Genomic DNA, 24,103 nt, shown 5'->3' with positions numbered 1-24,103 from the left:
CCCTTTCATCTGGCTAAATGCTTTAAATTAAGGAAAGTCTGGACAAATGGAGAGATCTTTGGGAATAAACAGTGTGCAAATATAAAAGCAACCCGCTCCAGCTGTTTTTTGCTACTAAATGAATAGTTGCTGGACTTGTCCTTAGATCAGGGTTCCTGCAGAGGTTGCTGGGGGTTCCTTGAGCAATGAGCAGTTTGTACCTCTCAGGTCAGTTTAATTGACACCAATTATGTTTTTGGCTATCTGTAAGGGTGACATTCTTCCCACTGATCAGCAATGTAAAAATAATTCTTCTCACTGACCACCACACTAATGTACTGGGAGCTGTGGATATATTAATTATAGAAGGGGTTCCCCGAAGACCTGAAAGTTATTTTAGGAGGATCCCTCACAGTAAAAAGAAATGCTGCTTTAGATGGAAATGATAAGTGGTCTTCTCTACCCTCTTCCACACCATGACAACTTTTATCCATTTGTACCAATAGGCATGATTAGTGCAGACCCCCGTCTTCCCATTTACACCCGTCTCTTCTCTATGCCAAACACACCTTCCATTTTCAACATGGCAGCTTTATGCACCCTGTAGCATTTGAGCTGAAAATTGGTACAGGCAAATAAAGGGTCTCTTTGACCCCACCAGAAAAAGCTTTCTTCCTTCCTGATAAAGAACAGTTGTTGGAAGCCAACATTTTATCCTACAACATTTACCTGTTCCCAGGTATCCAACATCATTACATCATCTTCTGCCAAATCTTCCTGTGTGAATTCCCCGGGGACTTCTTCAACCTACATCAAACAACATATTACAAATGAGTTCTAAAAAAGGTATTCACCATTATTCCACAATGTATGGTCCATGTGAACGTGTCTTTTTGTTATATTTGTGTGTATTTATTTAGTTGTTATTTGAGTTTTTTTGCCAATAATAAAAGTGACTGAAACTATTTGATGATAAAGTGCACAGGGTTCTTTCTCTTCATCTGAGTTTCAAATAAAATCAATCAGATAATATCAGGTAACCCAACATTACCCAAGCTAATAAACTTTTGATTTTAAAACATTTTATATATATATTTTTTCTTATGTTTTAAAATGACATCATCATACATAAAAAGTGATCATAATTATGCATGATGATGTGATGCACAATTAACAAAATCAAATACCACCGCCTTCCCACCACAATTATCCTTTCTTTGTGTTTTTTTTGTGTTTTTCTATTTATCTGAAAACATTAAACTGAACAATGAACATTTCAATAGAAAGTGACCACAGACTTCTGCTGAACTTTTGTGTGTACATTTGCATTGGGGCAGTGTAGTAAGCAATCACAGAAAAGCACAATCTGGCCCATTAAAGTCTGTAGAACTTGGAAAGGAAATAGGTCACTTCTAGCTCAGAAATTACATAAAGGGAGTTGTCACCAGAGAATAATGTTGATCTATTGACTTCTAGAGAACTTGGAAGGCAAAGTGTTGACACAATGTTGGGTTTGTTATGTAGAAAACAATCAAAGAGGAGCACAAAACTGGTCAATGAGCCTTGAATTTGGAACACAAGGGCCTAATATTCTGCTTGCGGACCTTTTGTGACAGCTCATGAGTTGGTTAATCAGCTGGGGGCACAGACAAATTGCTTTGGGTCTCCCCTGATTTTATCTGCTGTTACAGATGGAATCGTCTGTATTTATTTTACTGATATATGTCATGAAAAATCAATGATGACTGAACAAGATCAGGAGAACTGTTTGTTTGATCTGAAGAGAAGATTGGACTTACCAGGAATCGTCCGGTTTTATTGGAGCAGCCAAAAAGTTTTGGTGGATGATCATCAAACTGAGTTTCCAGTAGAGGAGATGTCTGATAATCCTTTTTACCCCCCAGGCTTTTCCAAAAGACATCTGTAGGAAGTGAGGACAAACCACTCATTATTTATTGCAAAGGAGTATGATCAAAAAAGTATTTTGGCAATTTTGGGTAATCCAGATCATGAAATTTATTGGCATCAGTGACACTGTTCTTTTTTTGTTTCCTTCAATGGATGCCTGACAGATTTCTGAAACTCAATCTGGATAAAACAGAACTTATCATCCCCCCCCCCTCAAAATCCGAATCTTCCCGAGATTAACTGTTAATGACACCGCTATTTGTGCTTCCCCTCCGGCACGTTGTCTTGGCGTCACTTGCCCTCTCATTTACCCCCCATATTCAGAACATTTCTAGGTCCTGTCACTTTCACCTAACAACATCTCCAAATTCCACCCCTACCTGTCCCCAAGGATCACCAAACTCCTTGTACACGCTTTTATAATCTCGTGCCTGGACTACTGTAACCTCCTCCTCTCTGGTATTCCACTAACCCAACTCTCTCCTCTACAATCTATTATAAATGCTTCAGCCAGACTTATCCATTCTTCCCACCTACTTACCCTATACACAGCCTTCCTACCTACCTACCTACCGCATACACATCCTTCCCACCTACCTACCCCATACACAGCCTTCCCACCTACCTACCCCATACACAGCCTTCCCACCAACCTACCTCATACACATCCTTCCCACCTACCTACCCCAAACACAGCCTTCCCACCTACCTACCCCATACACAGCCTTCCCATCTATCTACCCCATACACAGCCTACCCACCCATCTACCCCATACACAGCCTACCCCCCTACCTACCCCATACACAGCCTTCCTACCTACCTACCCCATACACAGCCTTCCCACCTACCTACCCCATACACATCCTTCCCACCTACCTACCCCATACACAGCCTTCCCACCTACCTACCCCATACACATCCTTCCCACCTACCTACCCCATACACAGCCTTCCCACCACTCTTTTCTGCTGCCTCTTTGTAGTTTTCTTCATTGGCTTCCATTTCACCGTAGAATCAAATTTAATCTTCTGTGTTTTGCCTTCAAATCTCTCCACAGTTATTGTCCCACTTACCGTTCTGACCTGATAGAAAAATACTCCCCCTGCCGCTCTCTTCACTCCTCTGATTACCTACTAATGACTTCCTCACACATAACCTCATCACACGCATGGATACAAGACTTCTCTAGAGCTGCCCCGACTCTCTGGAATGGTCTTCCTCGTCATATCCGGCTTGCTCCTACTTTCTGCACATCTGAAAGAGCTCCTAAAACCCAACACTTCAACCTCACCTACCCGTCTTCTTCTTAACCCTCACTACTTCCCAACATTCCATATCCCCCTTTCTATTGTGTACTACCTCCCCCTGTGTCACTATCTGTATCTGTCTGTCATTTCCCGTTATCATCCAATAAATCTGGCCACATGTGCACAAATTCTGGAAACATTCCATCAGCCTGTATAAAAACCCTAACACCAAACTTCTCTTATTTGTTCCATTTTAGTCTTTGAATTATACCCTGAAAGTGATCACATCTGTTTAAAAAGTGCAAAACAATACTTGTTGCCAATGCCAGAATTCATGTGAGCTGATAACTTTCTTTATTCCAGCCTGTGTTACATTTTTATGGGTTGGATTGTTCTCAGTGAACCTGGAGGACCACAGAACCCCTCCTAATTATTCTATGAAAAGAGGATAATTGGAGGTTTCTGCAGTCCTGTTTTGTTTCTGTTGACTCACTACATAATAATGAAGAGTATTGTCAAGGCAGGACTGAAAGTATGTAACTGGCTGATTTACCAGGTGAAAAAAATGAATAAAGCTTAATAAAAAGACACTACCACCGACTCTGCAATCTATAAGCTTCATGGTATAATGACTCTGTTTTTGTTTAGATTTTACCTAGAAGAGCATGAACATTTCACTTATGATTTTAATTATTTACTGGTTTCAAATAACTGAGCTATGCTAGGAAAATTAAGCAAAATGTATTCAAATGGGCAAGGGTTTGGTTTTGTTCTATTTCTATGGCAGTTTGGATTGGTTGGTCTTTATAAATCAGAAAATAAATAAAAATAAAGATGGCAGATGCTGTTCCATGTGACCACTTAGTCAACTGAAAACTGAAGACTTCCCAAATTTCCACAAGTAAAGCTGGATCTATAGTTAGTTACATATGCTGCAGTTTTTCCACCCATAACCCCATTTAGCACTGAAGAATGTATCCCCGATGGATCCATTTAGGGGTACTCACTGTCCCATTGTTCTATAGTGAACTCCACTTTACAATTTCATCCAGTGAATCAGGCTTTCCTTAGACATGATCTTGGAGTGTACAGATTGCCTGAACCGTATTGGTTATTTAGTCACAGTTGCTGCTAGCATACCAGCTTAACGAGAACCTGTGTGCTTTGATAGAGTAGGGGAAATCAAGGACTTCCATGCTGCAAATACTCTAATAATAATTACTAATATCTACTACTAATATATACTACATATCTACTAAAAAAATTATTTTTGCTGCCCTATTTGGGTCTTTGGAAACAAAGAGAGGGAACCTAATATAAATCCAGTTGCAAAATAGATCTGAGAATTCTCCCCTTGTCCCCTTAGGCAACATTGGATGTCTAAGTGGCCAACACACTACGAGAGGAAGAAAGTGAGCTACATATTCCTCCATACAAACAAGTAATGGATATTGTGCTCCCACTAAGTGGTGGTGGAATGAAAGGGGGTAGGAATTGGTAGAGCTGCCAATAAAAACAAATATTACATTCAGAATAAGCAAATGGTCTAAATGCACTGCCTGGCCAAAAAAAGTCATACACGTCTATAATATTACATTGGATCACCTTTAGCTTTAATTATGACACACATTCACGTTGGTATCTTATTATACGCTTATGCAATGCTACAACATTTATTTCCATACAGAGTTGCATTCATAGCTCAAGATCTTGTATTGATGATGGGAGGGTCAGACTAATAAAAAGTCTTCTCCACACTTCCCAAAGATTCTCTATGGGGTTCAGGTCTGGACTCTGGTGGCCAGTCCATGTGTGAAAATGACGCTTCATGCTCTCTGAACCTCTCTTTGAGCACAATTTGAGCCCAATAAATCCTGGCATTGGAATATGCCCATGTCATCATGGAAGAAAAAATCCTTTGATAGAAAAATCTGGTCATTCCGTATACTCAAGGAGTCAGGTGACTTTTTTTGGTGCACAAAAGGTGAATTTATATCCTTGTTATCTCATACTTTTAACTGAAATTTTTTTTGCCCAGAATTCATCTCTAACTTTTTTTTGCCATGCAAAGCACAGGTTGCCTTCAAATCTAACTACCAATAATAGATCCCACTCACCTGGCTCCTGGCCCTCGGACACTTTTGTTGGCTTACACTTCAGTACTTTCACCAGGTATTCGGCTCCCTTTATTTCTTCCTCATTTGCACCCTTTCCAATCCACATGATGACAGAATTACTTTGCAGTTTCAGGACAAAAGCATCATTGGCATTGAGAGAGCTGGCATCAGCCTCCACCTGCAATGCAGAAAATAACCAGAGACCGGAGATTTTAGATGATTTGGTGATCAGTCCAAGTTTAGCAACCTCAGTGTGCATCATTAACGTCATAACTTTGACTTGTTCTTCTGTTTAACCTCAAGTCTAAGAACTAAGAACAAGAGCAGCTGCACAAATCAAGTTCTGTTCTGTAAGATAGAGTTCTTATGGCAAGGGGTATTTCACATTTGGGCCTTGCATTGCTCCTCTTCCCCTGAACAGCAAGGGTTGGTAGTTAATTTTGTCTTGGTGCTAATGAATAGGGTGAAATACTTATCTCATTCCTCACTTGTCTTGCCATGTAGGTAAGTGGCCAGGAATGGACTGGAAGGAAGAAATATGGCAAATATTTTACCTCCACCAATTTGTTACCGCTAGAATAAAGAGCTAATAATCCTGGGTGTTTAGACTAATGAATGATAACCATATCTGCAAAGGTTTCAAAACAGAATTAAATTCATCTGTCAGTTCCCAGGGATTTGGCATAATGTGCAAATATGATCAGCATTACAGCACCACTTACTCAGTGACAAAGCAAACTTTGCACCACTGCAGCATCCTCAATGTTCTTTAACTCTCCATCACTGCTGAAGTCTTCCACCATCTTTAATGGTCAAATGGAAATAAGATTGCACAAGGGAGCTACTTCTTCTTGGAACAGAATTGAGCACGCGTGGCTCAGTGTTCACAAAACAATACAGTCATAACTTTTTTCTTAAGCCGAGTTTACATCCACTTTAACACAAGAACCATTATATCATACATAGCATCCATCTAGAGCAAGGGTCGTCAAACCCTGGCCTTTAGGCCAGATGTGGCCTAGCGGGTAGTTTGTTCCGGTCTAATGCCCCCTGGCCAATCAGGCCTATTGTCGGCGGATCGGCCAGGGGGCGTTAGGAACTACCGGAGCCACCAGAGCTCCGGTGCAGCCCCCTTGCACTTGCTCCCCTATTTACTGTGGCCGGCGTTGATACTTCGGCCGCCACGGTAAATAGGAAAAGCTCCCTGAAAGTAAACGCCCCCTGAAGTGAAATTCCTCTCCTTCGTATGCATATGCATACAGAGGAGAGGAATTTCACTTCAAGTGCTGTTCCCTGGTGATGGGCTGAGCCATTGGGGCAGGTCAGGCCTAGTGTGCTCCCACCCACCCCATAAATAGCCTAGTGGCCATAAAACTTTGCCGACCCCTGATCTAGAGTAATGTTTCTCAACCAAGGTTCCTTCAGAGGTTGCTGGGAGTTCCTTGACCAATATGCAATATCCTCACATGTTGGGTGTTTGGTACCCCTCCTCACCTCATTGATCCTCGTAATAGATCCCAAATTCTTCCGTACTTGAAACAATCTTACTGCAGGAAGTGGAGCTTGGCTGCCTTTCCTCGAGCTTCCATCTTTGTATACGATGAGAGGTTTGTCTTTGAAGATAGCCAGCAAATGAGGCGGCTCCTTTCCTTGAGCAACTCGAGTCTGGAGATGAAGAAAAAAAATTAAATATTGCAATTTTGTTTTTTGGAATATCTCAAGGGTAAGTGTCATAATAATCAGTTCCAAAAAACAAGAAGAATGAACAAATGAGCTCACTATAAATGCTTAGCCAAACAATACTTCATGTTGGAAGAATCCAATCCATTGAGATCTTACTCTAATCCAAATTGGACCCGTTTGCACAGACCAGCACAAATCTTCTAGATTATGTTTTTCTTTTCCAAAATAGAAAAAAATAATACAATACAAAGGGCTTCTTGTTTGGAGAACCAGACAACTGAATTTGGTTCTTCGGCTGTGTCCGCAGATCAGCATTGTTGCAAATAAGATTCATTACCGAACTTTCTTTAATATTCTTCAGCCTGATTTAGCAGCCCTGATAAGAGCCCTTTACTTTTCTTATTGACCTATAATACAGCAAACTATAATATGTCTCTGCTGCACAGTCAGCTGTCACTACTTCTCTTACCCTGCAATCTCAATCATTTTACTTCACTGTAAACAATGTTATCAAGACACGACATGAGCCCCGGTGATCAATAAACATTCTCTGCGGACGCAGCGGAGCGGTGATGGATGTTTATGTTATTTATACAGCAAACATATTACATGGTTAGATCCAGTTTTTGGACGGTTCAGTAACTCTTCATGGGTAAGGGTGGAGGAAAGTGGGAAGGTGGGGCACAGATAACACAGGGCTCATTGCAGGGAACTTTTCATTGTAGAAATTTTGGAGCTGTCATGGCCAAATTGTTTTAAGACCTCCAAGTCCCTAAGTTGCCAACCTCCCCCCAATGGTATAGAGATTTTAGATAAGTTGTTTCCATCAACCTTAAGAGAAGCCCTTTAACTGAGCCATCATGACTGTGAATAAAGCCAACTACTTAAGAACATGGACCGACCAGTGAACTCAACCTCAACCCTACTGAACACTTTCAGGATGAATTGGAATTGGAATGCCAGATGTTGTCAAATCTTCTGATCCAACATCATTACCTAACCTCTCCAATGGTCAGAGGGTTGATTGGGCACAAATTCCCCCAGACAAAGACCAAGAAGACTTTTATAGTTTTAGCTACTCCATATTAATGTCCATGGCTTTGGAGTGGGATATTCAACAAACATTATACGAGAGGGGGAGAGAGAGTGGTTAGCACTCCGGTCTTTGCAGCACTAGGTTTCAGGTTGGAATCTCAGACAGAGCCCTATCTGCATGGAGTTTGCAGGTTCCCCCCCCGTGTTTGCATGGGTTTCCTCCGGTTACTCCGGTTTCCTCCCACATTCCAAAAACTTGCAGTTAGATTTATTGGCTTTCCCACAAAACTGACCTTAGACTGTGTTAAAGAAATATGACTATGGTAGGGACATTAGATTGTGAGCTTTTTTGAGGGATAGCTAATGATATGACTATGGACTTTGTACAGCGCTGTGTAATATTTCGGTGCTATGTGGATACTGTGTAATAATAATAGATGGATAGTGAGAGAGATAGATATAAATATATAGAGATATGGAGAGAGAGACATATTAAAAGTCATCAAAGCTTTGCATTTCCCTAAGTTACCAACATGTGTTGCTCCGGCCTTCATAGAACGATCCAATTGTACAGTGAGAAAGGCTGACATTGTAATCTCATCTTTGTTTGCTTTATTTCCTTGCCTGTTGGGAGAAAGTATGAGACTACTTGAACATATATCATATATTATATCATATATTATATTTCTAGTGATATGTTGCCACTTGCATGGATTTCCTCCAACATCCCAAAAACATACCAGTAGGTTCATTGGCCATCCCTCAAATTGGCCTTGGACTATGGTAAAGACATATAAACAGAGACATTGGATTGTGAGGTCCTCTGATAGAGAGTGCCAAGTTCTTCTGCTCAGGACTTCCATGTTTTCGGAGTCACTTATACAGAACAAGCATGCAACCAGAAGAATCAGATCATCTAATCTGAATGTGTGCCACAGGTTGCTAACCCACTGTATCAAACCCAGTACATCAGCATGACAGTCAGACAATCATCATTTCAGGATGAAGAACAATGGCATTTGTTTCTTTTCCTTGAAGGCAGTGAAATCTACAGTGTTGCACTCAGCATCCCAATATAACCTGGATAATGAGAATCCTAGCAGTATAAGCTAAATACAGCAAATGTGTAAAAATCTATTTTACTGTTTACATATTTCTTTTTTTTCTAATGGTAAGTATATTGATTATTGTATATTGATTATTTTACAAGTTTTGGAAATGTATTTGGGAATAAAATCCAATTCTTTGATTAAGGATAAAAAGGATCACTCTGGGCTAGACAAGCAAAGCAGAAGAAAATAACATTTTGCTAAAAGGTAAAAAAAATACTTCTTTACTGTTAACAGTTTTTTTATTTATTTATATTATATTATATTTTATATATATATATATATATATATATATATATATATATATATATATATATATATATATATATATAAAATATAAATATATATATATATTTTTTTTTTTTTTTTTTTGGGGGGGGGGGGGGTTGTTGCACAGTAAGATATAGGATCCAGGGGATGGAGCTGGCTATACAAAAGCACAGGAGCAAGATAATTAGTGACTCAATAATAGACATGAAATGACAGTGGCATTACTTTCACATTAAGGGAACAGATCATCCATTCCACACAAAATAAACTTGTCCATCACAATTCTAGAAAAAAAACTTGTGGTTGCTGAATATGTTTTCAGGCATGTCCCTCCTTTATTCCCACCTGGCGAATACACAAGAATACACAAAGTTTTCAGCTTCCTAAACTTGCGTGACCCAAGCAAAGCACAAATCCCTTTAATCACTAGCATAATATGGATTTATAGCTCTTAAAACCTTGGTTTCATCCAAAACCACTTGGTATCATCCAATCATTTGTCTTAAACTGGTCATTTCACTCTGACTTCTGACTATGGGTAAATGAGTACTGCAGTGACATCTAGTGGTCAAAGTAAATAATGCAGGAATAAAGAACTGTGCAGCTACTTTACAGAACTAAATGCAACCACAGCAGAACCAAAAGTCACAAATGAGTGTAAAATAATAAGTAACATTTTCTCAGAGGCAAAAGGTGAAATTTTGGTGCCTTTACAGCATATTGTATGGTGTGTGCTTTACACCATTATCACATTGCTAGTTTGCAGCAGAGCGTGTTCTTTTGCTCTCATTCAATTAGCACATCTTATTTTGGAAACTTTACTCATTAACAATAATATCTTTCATCTTACCATGTATAAATGACAGTTCCTTTAGCTCCAGAATACAAAATAATGTAGCAATCCCCACCATAGAACTGGCCATAGGTCTCCGGCTCTACTGGGACTCTCCCGGTGGATTCCACTCGCCAAATCTTCCAAAAGCAAGAATAACAAACTCAGTAAATATCAATTCCCAAAGTTCATATATTAAATTTAGACAAATGCATTTTACAGTTGAAAAATGTTTCGTTAATTCCAAAGAAACTGAACATGCATGTAGCTTTTGTATAAGTCAAGATTAAATATAATTAGGAAAAAAAAATGAGAGCCTCCAATCCACTTCTTTTTAATTATTAGCAATACTTTTTAATATGGTCACCAAAATTCTTTGGGTTAAGGAAGGTGTCATAGGCACCTAGAGGAAAATTGTAAGCAAAACATTTTTTTTTTTTCACTTGGGGCATGTCCTCACAAGAGCCTCTGATTACACCAGCAATGATGACAATAGGGGCAAGTCAGTCTTGAAATATCTTTTTGACTATTCATTTACGAAAAACGACATGCAGAATGGCAAATCTGCCTTTGCAGTGCTAGGTCCCAGGTTTGAATCTCGGCCAGCGCAGGTTTTGTATGTAGTGTATATGTTCTTACCGTGTTTGCATGACCTCCAGGCACTCAATATTCCAAAAACACGCAGGTGGGTTAATGGCTTCCAAAAAAATTGGCCTTTTACTGTGTTAATGACATGACTATGGAAGGGACATTAGATTGTCAGCTCCAAGGAACAGCTAGTGATATGACTATGGACTTTGTACAGCTCTGCATAACATGTTGGCGCTATATAAATACAAGATAATATTAATATTTGTTCTGCTGATCAATTTTCTGATTGGAAATCAATCAATTGGAAATCCTAAAACACTGCACACTGGCGTGAGAAATTCTGCAATCCCAAAGCCCAGAAATGGATTGCAATTCTATTTTGATTTCATTGATTACATGATGTGTATTACATTGATACATGCGACCTGGCTGTAATTTAATATTTCAGAACCAGTCTGATCTAACCTCAGCCAATTGTGATCCCAAAAGAAATTCTCCAATCATTTTATAGGATTGAGAAACAAATGTTTAGCCCTTCCCTGTTCAATCCAATAATTTAAGAAAAGGAACCACAATGCAACTTTCCAGCAGATCCTGCAGCCCTGTGATAAGATTACCTCCACTGTTCCCGAGCCGTCATCCAGCATGTTGTATTGTGCGGACATTTTTGGTGATTGGTGCAGAATTTTGGCATCGAATGGAGTTTGTTTTATTTGTGCGATTTTTCCTGCGGTCACCACCTTTCCAAATCCCTGACTTTGATCTTTGTCCTTCCAGTCCTTGAAGTATTGCTTGAACATCGGAGTCTCCCCGCCCTCAGGCAGCACGATAATCTGTGGTGAATATATAGAGAAATTCACAAATATGAAAGTTCTTTTCAGAAATCCAAATATGCAGCTTTTGTGATTCTGCTCCTATAAGGGGCATTATAAGGGGCGGGGGGGGGGGGGGGGCTGGCATGGGGCCCTCCTTTTCCAAGGCCCCAGTTGCAGAATGCCATGGAATGCAGAGAGTTGAAATTCTGTGCATTTGGGGCCCCACCTTATAGTTTCCCTGGACCCCTTTTGTAAAAAACCATCCCTGGAGGTTGCAGTTTTTGCCCATCCAGCATGTTTGCAGTGTTGGCTTCCTTCACATGCCGTTACCTGCGTATTGCTAGAATAATTCATCTGCTTAATAAAACTTTCAGCTGTCTTCAGTGCCGTCTTCTTTTCCTCATTATTCGACTGTTTGCCTAAAATATTAAAGTCGTATATGAGACACCAGACTTGAGCTTTGCAGCAGAATGCAGTTTGGCTCCTGATAATAATTACAGCTGGATTCTGGATTCCAATGTCTTCATGCAGTACAGCCTCCTGCAAAGTTTTCAGCATTCAGCACTGCCGGAGATGTGGAATACCTGCTCCCCCCACCGCACAATATGGTTCCTTCCACCTTCATAGTAATATAGGTGCCAGCAGGTGGAACCACTGAGTGAAGCGGGGGTCATTGGCACATGGCTGTCCGGGAAGTGCTGAATTTTAAAGATTTCTGGAAACTTTATTGCTTGAAGATGTAAATATTCACAGCCATCCATTGCTCCAGTTTTACTTTTTTCATTTTTTGAAAGCACTAAGATACAGAAATGAGTGCCCAACCAACCGCCAATTGCAGAAATGTGTGCAGACCTGCAGGTTTGAGCATAAACAAAAGTACATGTGTTTAGCTACATAAGTGCATGCCCAGAACCAGGAGGTGGCCAGGTGGTGTAAAGACAATGATATAGATATAAGGAACAGTTAGGTAATTCCACACTTTTTACCAAGAACAGACTCCTTTTAAGAGCAGCAAAACTGAAAGCAAAGCAGTTTAACATTACTTAATCCCCCCATACATCGTGTCAGATACATTTTAATGGGTGTCAAAGTGTGGACTGCCATGAGTATGCACCCCCGAAGTTCTTACAACCGTAGCCATTGAATTCTTACAACCATACCCGTCGGGTGTCAGGCTGTGAGAACATCACAGAATCACTGCCACCACCATTAACATCAAGGTAAGTCCAGATCATCAGCACCCCAACCATTTGGGTTCTTTTTATGTTTGCACCTCAAAAAAGGGACCCATTGACTATAATCCCTTGGTGGTAATTCTATTGGAATTCTGAGGATCTGATTTTTTCTTGATAGTTTATAGTTAAATTACTTCTATAGTGGAAGCCAAGGAAACCCTCCATGGAAGTACTGGGGGGGGGCTTAGAGTTTCATTTTAAATCGAGGAATAAAATTGCGATTGGGACAATAAATGCCAATCATCAAACAAAAAATAATTTCTGTTATAATGACCTTTCCAGACGAAGATCTTGTCTCCGGCATCCAGAATAAAGCATTCCTCTGTCAGGAGCATGGACATGGAGAATGGGCTCTCTCCTGAAACCACCGATATCTTCATGGATCCACTGGCATCAGAAACCTGCAGATAAAAATGCAGGGCTGTGATTATAAATGGGATCATTTTATAGAGATTCACTGAGAGCAATCTGCCTTTAGGATTTAAAGCTGAACTCAAGTTTTATTATCGCTTTCCTCCAGGGAGGTGCAAGGTCCATGCATACACGATACTCAGACACTCTCCACTCCATACATACTCCATGCGTATAATAATACATACATGTCTATAATGGCTCAACTGATGGGTGGAGGTGTAGGTGACAGGTGGGGTGTAAGCGATAAGTGTAGGTGACAAGTAGAACTAAAGATGATGTGACATGAAGAAATGTAGGTGATGGGTAGAGGTGTCCGGGACAAGTAAAGGTGTATGTGAAGGGACTAGATTGAGGTGACCTGCGTTGGTGGAGGTGACGGGTAGTGGTGGAGAAGATGGGTGGAGGTTTAAGTGATGGGTTGATATCTAGGTGGTGGGTGTAGGACAAAAGTGGAGGTGTATTTAATGAGTGTAGGTGATAAGTAGAGGTAAAGGAGACCAATGGAGGTGATGGGAGGAAGTGTAAGTGACAGGTAAAGGTGTAGGTGATCAGTGGAGATGATAGGTGTAGGTGATGGGTGGAGGTGTAGGTGACCAGTGGAAGTGTAGGTGATAGGAGAAAGACAGGAGAGTGAAGGTGATGGATGGAAGTCTAGGTGATGGGTTGAAATGGAGGTGACAGGTGTAGGTGATGAGTAGAGGTAAAGGAGACCAATGGAGATGATGGGAAGACAGGTAAAGGTGTAGGTAGAAGTGACGATTGAAGATGACAGGTTGAGATATTGGTGACAGGTAAAGGTGTAAGTGATGGAACCCTGAAAATCCCCCTCTCATCTCACCATATGTAGTTTGGCCTTTTTCCTGTTGCTGACATCTGCCACGTGATCGTCATCATCACCCTCAAGCAGTTTGGGTTTTGAACCTAAAATCTTCATTTTAAATAAAAAAAGATAACATAAAATGATAAAATACTTATCTACAGACTAATACCCAAATCCAAAATGTCACTTTGCAATCTTCAAATAAGTATGACTTCCATGTAGAAGAATATATGCTTGTACAGAGAATGTGTAAAGAAATAAAATCTGGATTTAGTAAATAAGGTGAACATTTACTTTGCAAAGAATACTCAATCAATATAATTGCATGTCATTTACAAAGCTAAGTGAAATATCACTTGCACAGAGATAATTCAGCTTGCTATGTGAACAGCTTGTGTTTCTTAAGTAAATCAATCTCATATGTGCAAACATATGCTGTAAATGGCATAAACAATGTCTAGTCAACTTTTTCATGGCTATAATCAACACAATCTCAATAACATGTATTATACATGCCATAGTTTTTTCTTTTGAACAAATTTATAAATAAATCATGTAAACAGGTTGATGTACATTACACTGCATAATGTAGTTCATTTTTATTCTATTATAGTTGTGCAATCACACATTTGAACACTAGAGGGCCTCAGAGCAACTTTTGTATATACGGTACTTTGTATTGTAGTTATGAGCTTTGAGCACTAGAGAGCAGCAGAATGATTGGATATCTTTTTAAAGAAATAAAAGTGTGAGATGTCAGGGTAGCCTAAAAATGAATAAAATGTGAATGTCTATCCAATTACAGAATATATATATATTTGTACATCAAAACTAGTAATTTGGAGGAAAAAGGAACAGAGAAATTGGGCTCTGAAGAGAGAATGGACTTCAACAGGGGCAGGGCTATATATATATATATATATATATATATATAAATATATATAGAGATATATATATTGTGAGGGGTTACACTCAGGATCACCTTTGCTGGGGTCAAAGGACACTTGTCTGGTTCATCCAACTCAGATCACACACCAAGGTATCAGCCTTAAATTGGCTTGCAGCCAGGTTTATTGAAGGTTGCAGATAAAATATCAAAACAGCAAAAGAAAACCTTGCCTGTCCAGCACTTACTATACATCAGACATCCCTGTCTATCAGCTGGAGGGCTTCTCCATGTCAGCTCAAAACCAAGCTTTCAGCAACCTTCTACTCATTTTTGAGCTCACTCACACAGATCGACTTGAGCTCACTCACCCAGACCGACTTTCTGAGTCTCTCAGCAGAGCTCCCTTACACAGACAGACTCTCTGTGTCCCCAAACAGAGAGCTCCCTCACACAGGCAACCTGTCTGTGTCTCTCAAAACAGAGCTCCTCACACAGAGCCCCTGTCTGTGCCTCCAAGCAGAACTGAACTCACACAGTCCACCTGTCTGTGTCTCCAAATAGAGCTCTTCCTCACATAGACCTTTGTCTGTGTCTCTAAGCAGAACTGAACTCACACAGTCCACCTGTCTGTGTTTCTCTATGGTATATCCCCACCCTCAGTACTTCTTCATTAACTATCTCACAGGTGAGAGTCTTCCGCCTGCTACTTCACATAGGAATCTTGGGAAAATTACTTCACATAAAAGAGGAATCTTGGGCAAATATATCTCCCTCCCCCCTCCAATCCTGCCTTGGTGTCACAATATATATATGGGTCCAAGCACCACCCTCCCTGACCCCTCCTCCCAATAAAAATAAAGGTGCATTGTTAACTCACTCACTGCCCCTGGCTCCAGCACCCCCACATATCTACAAAGCCACTGGCCACTCTCTAGACAGTGGCTTTCCTGACTCCGCCTCCCCTCTTCAATATTAGCTCAGCAGGGGTGGGACCAGGGAAACAGTTTGTAGCTCTGTGGTGATCCTGGAGCGGGGTCATGAGGGTAGTAGTTGTACCTCTTATGTACAGGCTGTTCCCTAAGCACAGTGCATGCTTTAATGAGCACCCAATCACATGATAGCAAAAACCCTGTTTCTTTAATTTCTCCTTTATTTGATTGGGTACTCCAATGGCCATAATTCTGTAAGATTTTTTTGGCATTGCGCGCGGTGTAAAGTCAACCCATTGCACTTTGAAGCTGCAGTAATGAGATATGAGATTAGAAGTTTATGAATTAATGACATTTAGGGTCAGAAAAAGGACTTCTGGCACTTAAGGTGAGGATACCAAAGTGCACCCAGGAACTTCAGGAAGTGCTTTAATTCGTTGCTACAAATTAAAAAGGGTTAAAAAAATGAACAGTAATAAAGTTTTGAGTTAATAAAATATAAAATTATAATATTTGAATGATATCATAGGTTTTTTTTATATAATATAAATAATTATATGTAATATATAATAATATATAATTTATTAATCCTAAATTTCCTGCACTAAGACAAACATTGCTGGCATGCATCCATCCTTATGTCTTCCTATGTGACTTGTAAAAACTTGCGGCACCAGGCTCAGCTTCACTCATTATCTATATTTGGCTTATCCTGTGGTTTGTTATGTTTCAGCAGACTGTGAAGCAGCTTTATTATTGTCTGGTCTCTAATGTGAGATCTGAGCATTATGCCAAAAAAACCTTATGCAGTCGGATGTCTGAATGTATTCAAAGGAATATTATCCTGCTGTGCCCAAATTCCAGCAAGGGGTATACAGAGAAGAGAATGACAGGGGGAGGAGCTCATCAGTCTGCTTCTTCTCCTTTACTGTGCAATCAGAGAAATCTCCTTCCTAGGAGGGTGATGTGTGATTCACAGGGCTCAATTGACAGAGGACTTATCCTGTTGCATCCTAAAAACAGCTCCATGGATTATTTTTATTACTAATAAACAGTAATTAAATAGCGCCAACATATTACATATTAATGAATGCAATAATTATTTTTTTTTATTTGCAGCCATATATACTTATTACATACATATAAAGTGCTACCCATTGGTTATGTTTCACTGCTCCGCCTGCAAGTCTAAGAGGTGGCTGATACACCTAAAACAACACAGGTACATTAATTGTGTTGTGCTCCCTCTAGTGGCTAATCTACAAGGTACAATATTTAATAACAAGAAACATATGGAAAAGGAAGAATGTAAAATGTGAAAGCAACATAAAAAATACACATAATATATCATTTCTTTCCCAATGAACCCATAGCTTTCTCTGATGATGCTTTCATCTTTTTTTTTACTTTAGAAGCAGGGCACCAACATTGCTCTAACATTATCAGCTGTATTTTTTTAGGTGTCATTAGTTTCCTCCAGACATGCGTGATAAATTACCTTTATCATAGCGCCGGGCTCATTCCCATCCTCCACAATGATCACTTTGGCTCTGCCATTCCTTTCATTGTCACGAATGCCATTGGCAACCTGCGAGGCTTTGATGCGCTCGTACTTGTTGCATTTTTCACCACACCACTGGTAAATTTCCTGCAAAAGGAGAAACAAATCCATAAAAGTGGGAAGGCTCTATAGGTAAGACAATCAAATGTCTAAAACACATTCACTCTGATTTGTTATAAGAATGGAACATATTCACTCTCAAAGTACATTTGCATTTATTTTGGTGAATAGAATCAAACTGAAAATTACATTGCGTAGAATAATCAATCATGTTCAAGGCAAATAAAAATAAATACTTTATTAGTTCTTGCACACGATTGGATGATTGACATTGTACAACTTTACGTCCTTCACTTAACTGTGAAAAATTGACTTGCAAAAAAAAATTTACTAAGTGAATGAACAGAAATTGGCTAACTTTCGTTAGCCAATCATGTGCAAGCCAAAATGTATTTAAGATTTATTTTGCACTTGATAATGTGTTCTTTGTAGTAAATGTTATTATTTGTTTCACCTTACCATAAAAAGCAAAAATTCACATTGATGATTAACACATTTTAAATCAGCCCAAGAATTGTTTGTAATTCATTCAAAGACACCTAGGTGGATATTTATAAAGCAGTAAATCTAACATTCCCAAAACATTCACTGCAGGTGATTACTTGTGCATGTGTTTTAAATAAAAGTGAAACATTTGCCACCTTATAAATGCTCTAAAGGTATGCAGGGTGCAATATAGATGCAGGACTGAGAACAAGGAATCATTTTTCCTGCAATGGGGACATTGGGACTGGACTGAATGAGCTCCCATAGTCATCCTAACCCAGCCAATCAGGATGGCTGAAGACTGGAACCAGAAAGAGAAGAAGAAATAAGAGGGTGATTCCTGTGATGGAACGGGGACCAGTGATCAGGCATGCAGTTTTATTTATTGCAGAATGCACATCACCTACAATAAAGGACCTGGCTGGTCGCAAGTTTTTTTTTTAGAGTTTAAATCCACTTCAAAACTTTGCAAACTTGCATTGCATACAGAAAACTGAAGGTGAGAAAATCAGAAAGAATCCTTTCCTATTCAAACATTAAATTATGCCGCTGGTGAAATAGGAAATTGTGAAAGTCGTCCTGGGTAAAGGTCTACTTCCAATGATTCATTGTTTTATCAGAACATCTTAATGACTGATAATGGCATTGTAAGAAACCTGGGTGTACCTACACAAACAACGCTCTCCTTAGGAAGGAGAACAAAGGACTCAAAATACCTCCATAGCATAGGACATAGCAAAGGAAGTAGAATGTGGGAGCTGAGTCATCGCCCATCAACCATCACTATTCGTTGTCACTGAGTCATCAGTAGGCTATACTTTATTGTTGGATTTATTGCTGTAAAACCTGAAAGGAGTTCTAACCTTTCCCTCTGTCGAAAATGTAAAAAGTTTTGGTTATAGATATACCGTATGTACTCAGTAAATAAACCAAATTTCTTTGCACTCAAACAACCATTAGAATATTAAACTCAGTTTATACTTGGGTTTCCCCTAGTGGCATGACCTGGAACTGCATTTACAACACTTTACATCGCCATATACAGTGCCTTCCACTGGTGCCTGACAATAATGTACAAAGAATCTTTTAAGTGCAAGTGATCAATCATAGCCAACTCACAAGTGCAAAATAACCTATATAAGGATATAAGATATACAGCCTGAGCCCATGTAATTGTTTTCCCCTTTTGAATGGATGTTTTAATAGCCCACTATGGATGTATTTATTCACATTTATTTTGGGGGATTTCTATTGTTCACTGTTTGGAATGTAAGCAATGATGGCCACATTTTAGGCACTAGGTTTATACTTGAGTCAATTAATTGTTCCCCGTTTTTTCAGCTAAAAGTAAGCACCTTGTTGATAATGACAACAGTTTATATTTCAGTATTTACAGTACTTTACAATTTGCAATGATTTTCTAATGCATCACCAAGCTCTGTATTCATTACTTTTATGTCCATCTACTCACATCTCCAACGTCCATGATGAAGCAGTCCCCGGTATTAAAGCTGGACCAGCTGAATGGCACCTCTGTAGCCCGAACCACCCTGCGTCCTTTCACATGTAGAAGTCTCTTAGCAGAAAGATCGTTGGTAATCACATGGGTGAAGCCAGAAGAAACCCCACCAGCCTAGGAGAGAAAATATATATTGAATTTTATCCAACCACACAGAAAATTCCTGAACATTGAAACAAAATCCTAACAAGTCAGAAATACTTTGTACTGCAATGTTTTTTCCTCTTCCATGTCAAGGTGGAAGGGATCACGCAGACCAGGGAGTTCTATGCCTTGTAAACTATCCAAACCAAAAAGGAAGTCCCTTTTTATGTTTTAGATAGAGTTGGGAATAATTAAGGCCCCAATCATTGTTCAGCTTGTCCAATAGCTACAACAAAAAGTAAAAGGAAATCTCTCAAAAGTAGGGGACATCATCTTTTGTGTCACAGTTGGGACCAGAATATAGACCCATATACCCTTCTGTTTCGGTTTTGGTGGCCACCAGTTCAAATGGAATGGATAAATCTTCCCAGAAAGTACACATTAGCAATAATACCCTGATAGAGGTTGTAAGTTTGCAAAGTTCTGTTCAAATTGAGAAAATGCTTTGGTTTTAGCTAAATGTTAACAGAGCAGTAGACTTGAGATGGAGATTGGAATTGTATGGGGCATTGTCCTGTCTGCATTGGGTTTTACTGCTTTTACTGCCCCGCCCCACAGATGTGGACACCCCTTGAAAGACCCTCCGATCACAAAGGTAGCTCTACTCTCTTATCATTACCGTGGGTGCATGCTTGGCAAGGTGAACCTGTTTTTCTTCTTGATGTGAAAGGTATGCACTACTTTGTCCTTCCAGGAACCTCCTCCCATGATCCCATGATGAAGCCTTGCAGCTAATTGCTAGGTTTAAACACTATTGTCACAGATCCCTGCGGGTCCAGGGGATCTGTGCCTCCTTCAGTGCCACCCATCTCTCACTACCCTGTTGCCAGCACCAGCTCTGCTAAGGCATCATCTCCGGAGCTGACTTCCTGGTCTAGGTCATGTGACTTCCAGTCAGCTGCTCCACTACTTCAGCTAGACTGTTTTGCAGGCGTGCTCACCCTGCTGGTGGAGATGTGAACACCGCAAACCTCTAGCCTCCAGGACCCCCTCTGGTGGTAGGATAGGATGCAGCAGGTCACATGGCTCCACTTGTCACATGACTTGCCCTTAAAAGATAGCGAAGGGGAACAGGAAGTTGCCTGAACAAGGAATTCCTTTGGCTTTGCTTCTAAGTTCCTGTTCCTGTGATTCTCTTGCTTCTGATTCTTTGTGTACCGACCTCGGCTTGACCCTGACTACTATTGATCGCTGCCTCCCCTGACCTCTGGCTTGCCTGACTACTCTTTGTCCCTCATTCTGGTACCACGTCTTGTTCCTGTCTGTCAGCAGTCACCTGCCTCTGCATGCACGGGGGCCACAACCTGGCAGTTGCCCGCAGCACAACATCCTCACCTCTAGAGGCTCTGGAGAAGACTGGGCACCTGCTTAGACTCTGCGCCCTGTGCACGTCTCTGCCAACTGAGCTGGTGACACACAGGGTCCACTATCCCGCTGTGCAACACCGTGACAACTATATTATGTTGGAAGAAGGGATGACTCTATTGTTCTTGTAAGCTCCAACACCAACTGACACCAACACCATTTTGTTGTGGGTGTGGAAGACATAGCAGCGAATGAGGACTCTGAAGGTGAATAGGAGGGAGGAGAGTGGCTTGGATTTTAAAGATATTCTTTAATAACTTGCAAAGGTAACAGGGTGTCTCTTTGAATAGCTAGTGGAGCTTAGGAAAATCTCCACTAGCTGAATGAATATTCAATTACAATAAATTCATTTGCACTCAATTACATTTTGTTTTTAGGCTACATTTTGAACTTCTCATTCACCTTTCTTCCCTCCCTGTAATGGATACCATTTTATAAATTTGTGTCATACCTGATATTTTATTCCATTTTTAAAGTAGCCAAGAAAAGTGTTGCTTTCGTAACCTTGAAGTTCCCGATATTGAACCGCACATCCGCCAAGGTGTTCGTCCATCTGTACAGTGAATATGGCGGCCGCTGTACTCTCATCCTGGGTGCATTCACTTCCTGAAAGAATGATATATTCTTAAATATTTATATTTGTGCCATTTTATACAAAATATTAATCTACTTACTGTTTTTGGAAAAGTCAATGAGTCAATGGGCTTGATTTATTAAAGCTCTCCAAGTCAGGAGAAGATAGACTATCATGGGAGAACCTGGGTGATCCAACAAACCTAGAATGGATCTGGTCCAAGATTGAAAATATTTGCCAACTAATAGCAAATTACTTTAAAAGGCTTGCTGGATCATTTAGGGTCACACATGATAGTCTTTCCTCTCCAGTAATAGTGAGCTTTGATAAATCAGGCCCAATGCTGGGATGGGGAGTGGCAGATAGTGATCCAGCAGACCTGGAAGCAAATGATTTGTAGGAAATCCATTCTAGGTTTGCTTTGATAGTCTCCAGCCTTGGAGAACTTTAATAAATCAGGCCCATATGTCATTAACATAGTCCACGCCAAATTTTGGTGCCAATCGCCCTTCAATTATGTTATAGGGATTTAGTAGGAAACTGGAATGCCTGGCACAAACCCTTAGAAACATGGAGAGAACAAAAACTAAATGCAGAATTTATGCCATCATGTTTTTGTTTTATGAAGGTCTAATGAAACTGTGAACTAAAGGTGAATAACCTTAAAAGAGGCCACAAACTATGTTCTATGGGCGACACTTGTTTATTTTAGCACCAACATTTTTACTATAATTGTGCCAAAATTTTTTACCAAATTTCACAAAATGTTTTCAATGCTTTGGTAATAAACAACATATTACCAATTGCAACTTCAAATAAGGTGTTCCATAAAAAAAAAAACCTGGAATAATTTCTTGAGCAGACCAACTACAGACCAACCAGGTCAACCAAAAGGAAAGTTATAACAAGCAGAATATACTGTACATATACGATCTGCAGAGTAGATCCAGAGGTCGAAAATATTCAAAGAGGACAATTGAATTTGCGCCAACAAGGGCTACAGACACTTAGCTTTTACTTGCTAAAGAACAATTAAAACTTTTATAGAAATTTTTTTTAAAAACAATAAGAAAATGGGAGGAAATGGCCACCTATACCCATAGAAACCACTCTGACATTTTCATTTAAGTTTTAGATTTTAGATTTAGTTTGAATTCAGCTCCTGTAAACAATCTTATTTATACCAATAACTTTCTACAACTCACCCAACCAGAAATGGAGATTGTGGAGTTTATAAAGTGACGTGTCCACCGTATTTAGTATTAGGTAGGCATCGCCCACAAAGAAGCTGCCATGGAGAGGCGTGGGGACTTCCACCAATTCCATCTTCTCGATTCTCCAGATCTGTCGACCTGTTTTCCGGCCAGCTTTTTCAAACTCTTTGTGTTTCAGGCCCATGGTTGGGTTATTTTACCAAGCTGATGGGTACAGACCAGCTCGGGATGTGTGTACAGCTGTGTTTCTTAGTTGTATGGAGAATGGTGCACAGATATAGTGAGAGATGAAGGAGGTGTGTCATTTTTTATCACCTCTGGAGCGCATCACAGTTTTTCATAACATCAAAAGTTGTAGCATGTTCTTCCTTCAGCAATGCAATCATCTTACAGAAACTAGAAGAAACAAGGAAACAAGGAGAAGATCAATGTGCAAAGTACAATAATCCACAGCAGCCAGCAAACACTTTCCTTGTTACTATCAAAGGGGCAGAAACAAAGTTGGCATTTGTCCATGGACAGTCCCAGGTTTTGTAGATTTGTCCTTGACTAGGACAAAGAGGAATTTCTCCTCATAGTTTATTAGATTTATATTTTACTATATGACTTGTAAAAGGAATAATATTCAAAATGCTAAAACACGGAGTCTCATAATCAAATGAATCATAAAGCAGAACTAAAGTTTTGCTTTGAAAATGAGTGATCAGGTAGGTCTTTACTGTAGAAAAGGACAAACGATGTCCCTTCCGCAATAAAACAAACTTACTCCAAAAATTGGATGTCGGGCACATGCCAGCTTCCCCTGCGGCTGCCAGGACCAATGAGACTGAAGATCTGTCTACAAGAAGGTGAAATGGAGTAAGAACAGGTAGGTGCAATCAGGCAGGTGAGGTTATAATATTGCTGAAGGGTCATGGCCTGTCCCTTTTGCAATAAAGGATTTGCCTATTTGTATTTTTTAAATTTTTTGGGTTGAGTTCCACTTGTTTTTGATTTCCAGTAGGCACCACTGGTCCATTTGCACTCCATCAATGGTTGCATGGCAGATTTCCAGATGGTGACAACAGTAGACTCTGACACATTTCAGTCCTTGTTACAGTGCTTCCCTCACCTGTAGGGATGAATAAGTAATTTTCCAAAAAAATCTGCACTTTTCTGCAACAATTAAGGTTATTTTTGGCCTTGCTCCAAGATGCATTGAATCCATTGGTTTTCAGGTTATTTCTATTAACCTAAAATATTCAAGTATATTGTAAGTGTATTGTAGGTCTCTGGACATAATATTGTTACCAAAATTGCTCCCTCC

General features: G+C 39.9%; 1 protein-coding gene across 1 annotated transcript in view; it reads right to left on the bottom strand.

Annotated features, from left to right (window-relative positions):
• Positions 1–23,176, bottom strand: part of LOC140331703 (scinderin-like) — a 28,678-nt gene extending 5,502 nt beyond the window's left edge. The window contains exons 1-14 of the mRNA XM_072412948.1: positions 22,789–23,176; positions 21,461–21,615; positions 19,453–19,614; positions 17,373–17,522; positions 14,075–14,164; positions 13,097–13,223; positions 11,918–12,006; positions 11,390–11,605; positions 10,200–10,321; positions 8,504–8,594; positions 6,747–6,917; positions 5,253–5,430; positions 1,779–1,900; positions 709–786 (exon numbers count right to left, since the gene is read on the bottom strand). Coding sequence (XP_072269049.1) covers positions 709–786; positions 1,779–1,900; positions 5,253–5,430; positions 6,747–6,917; positions 8,504–8,594; positions 10,200–10,321; positions 11,390–11,605; positions 11,918–12,006; positions 13,097–13,223; positions 14,075–14,164; positions 17,373–17,522; positions 19,453–19,614; positions 21,461–21,615; positions 22,789–22,981 — 1,944 coding nt within the window. The 5' untranslated portion in view covers positions 22,982–23,176. The remainder of the gene's footprint in view (positions 1–708; positions 787–1,778; positions 1,901–5,252; positions 5,431–6,746; positions 6,918–8,503; positions 8,595–10,199; positions 10,322–11,389; positions 11,606–11,917; positions 12,007–13,096; positions 13,224–14,074; positions 14,165–17,372; positions 17,523–19,452; positions 19,615–21,460; positions 21,616–22,788) is intronic.
• Positions 23,177–24,103: the final 927 nt, after the last annotated feature.

The sequence above is a fragment of the Pyxicephalus adspersus genome, chromosome 5 (assembly GCF_032062135.1).
Source record: "Pyxicephalus adspersus chromosome 5, UCB_Pads_2.0, whole genome shotgun sequence".
Taxonomy (NCBI): Eukaryota; Metazoa; Chordata; class Amphibia; order Anura; family Pyxicephalidae; genus Pyxicephalus; species Pyxicephalus adspersus.
This window is presented reverse-complemented; position numbering and strand designations above follow the sequence as displayed.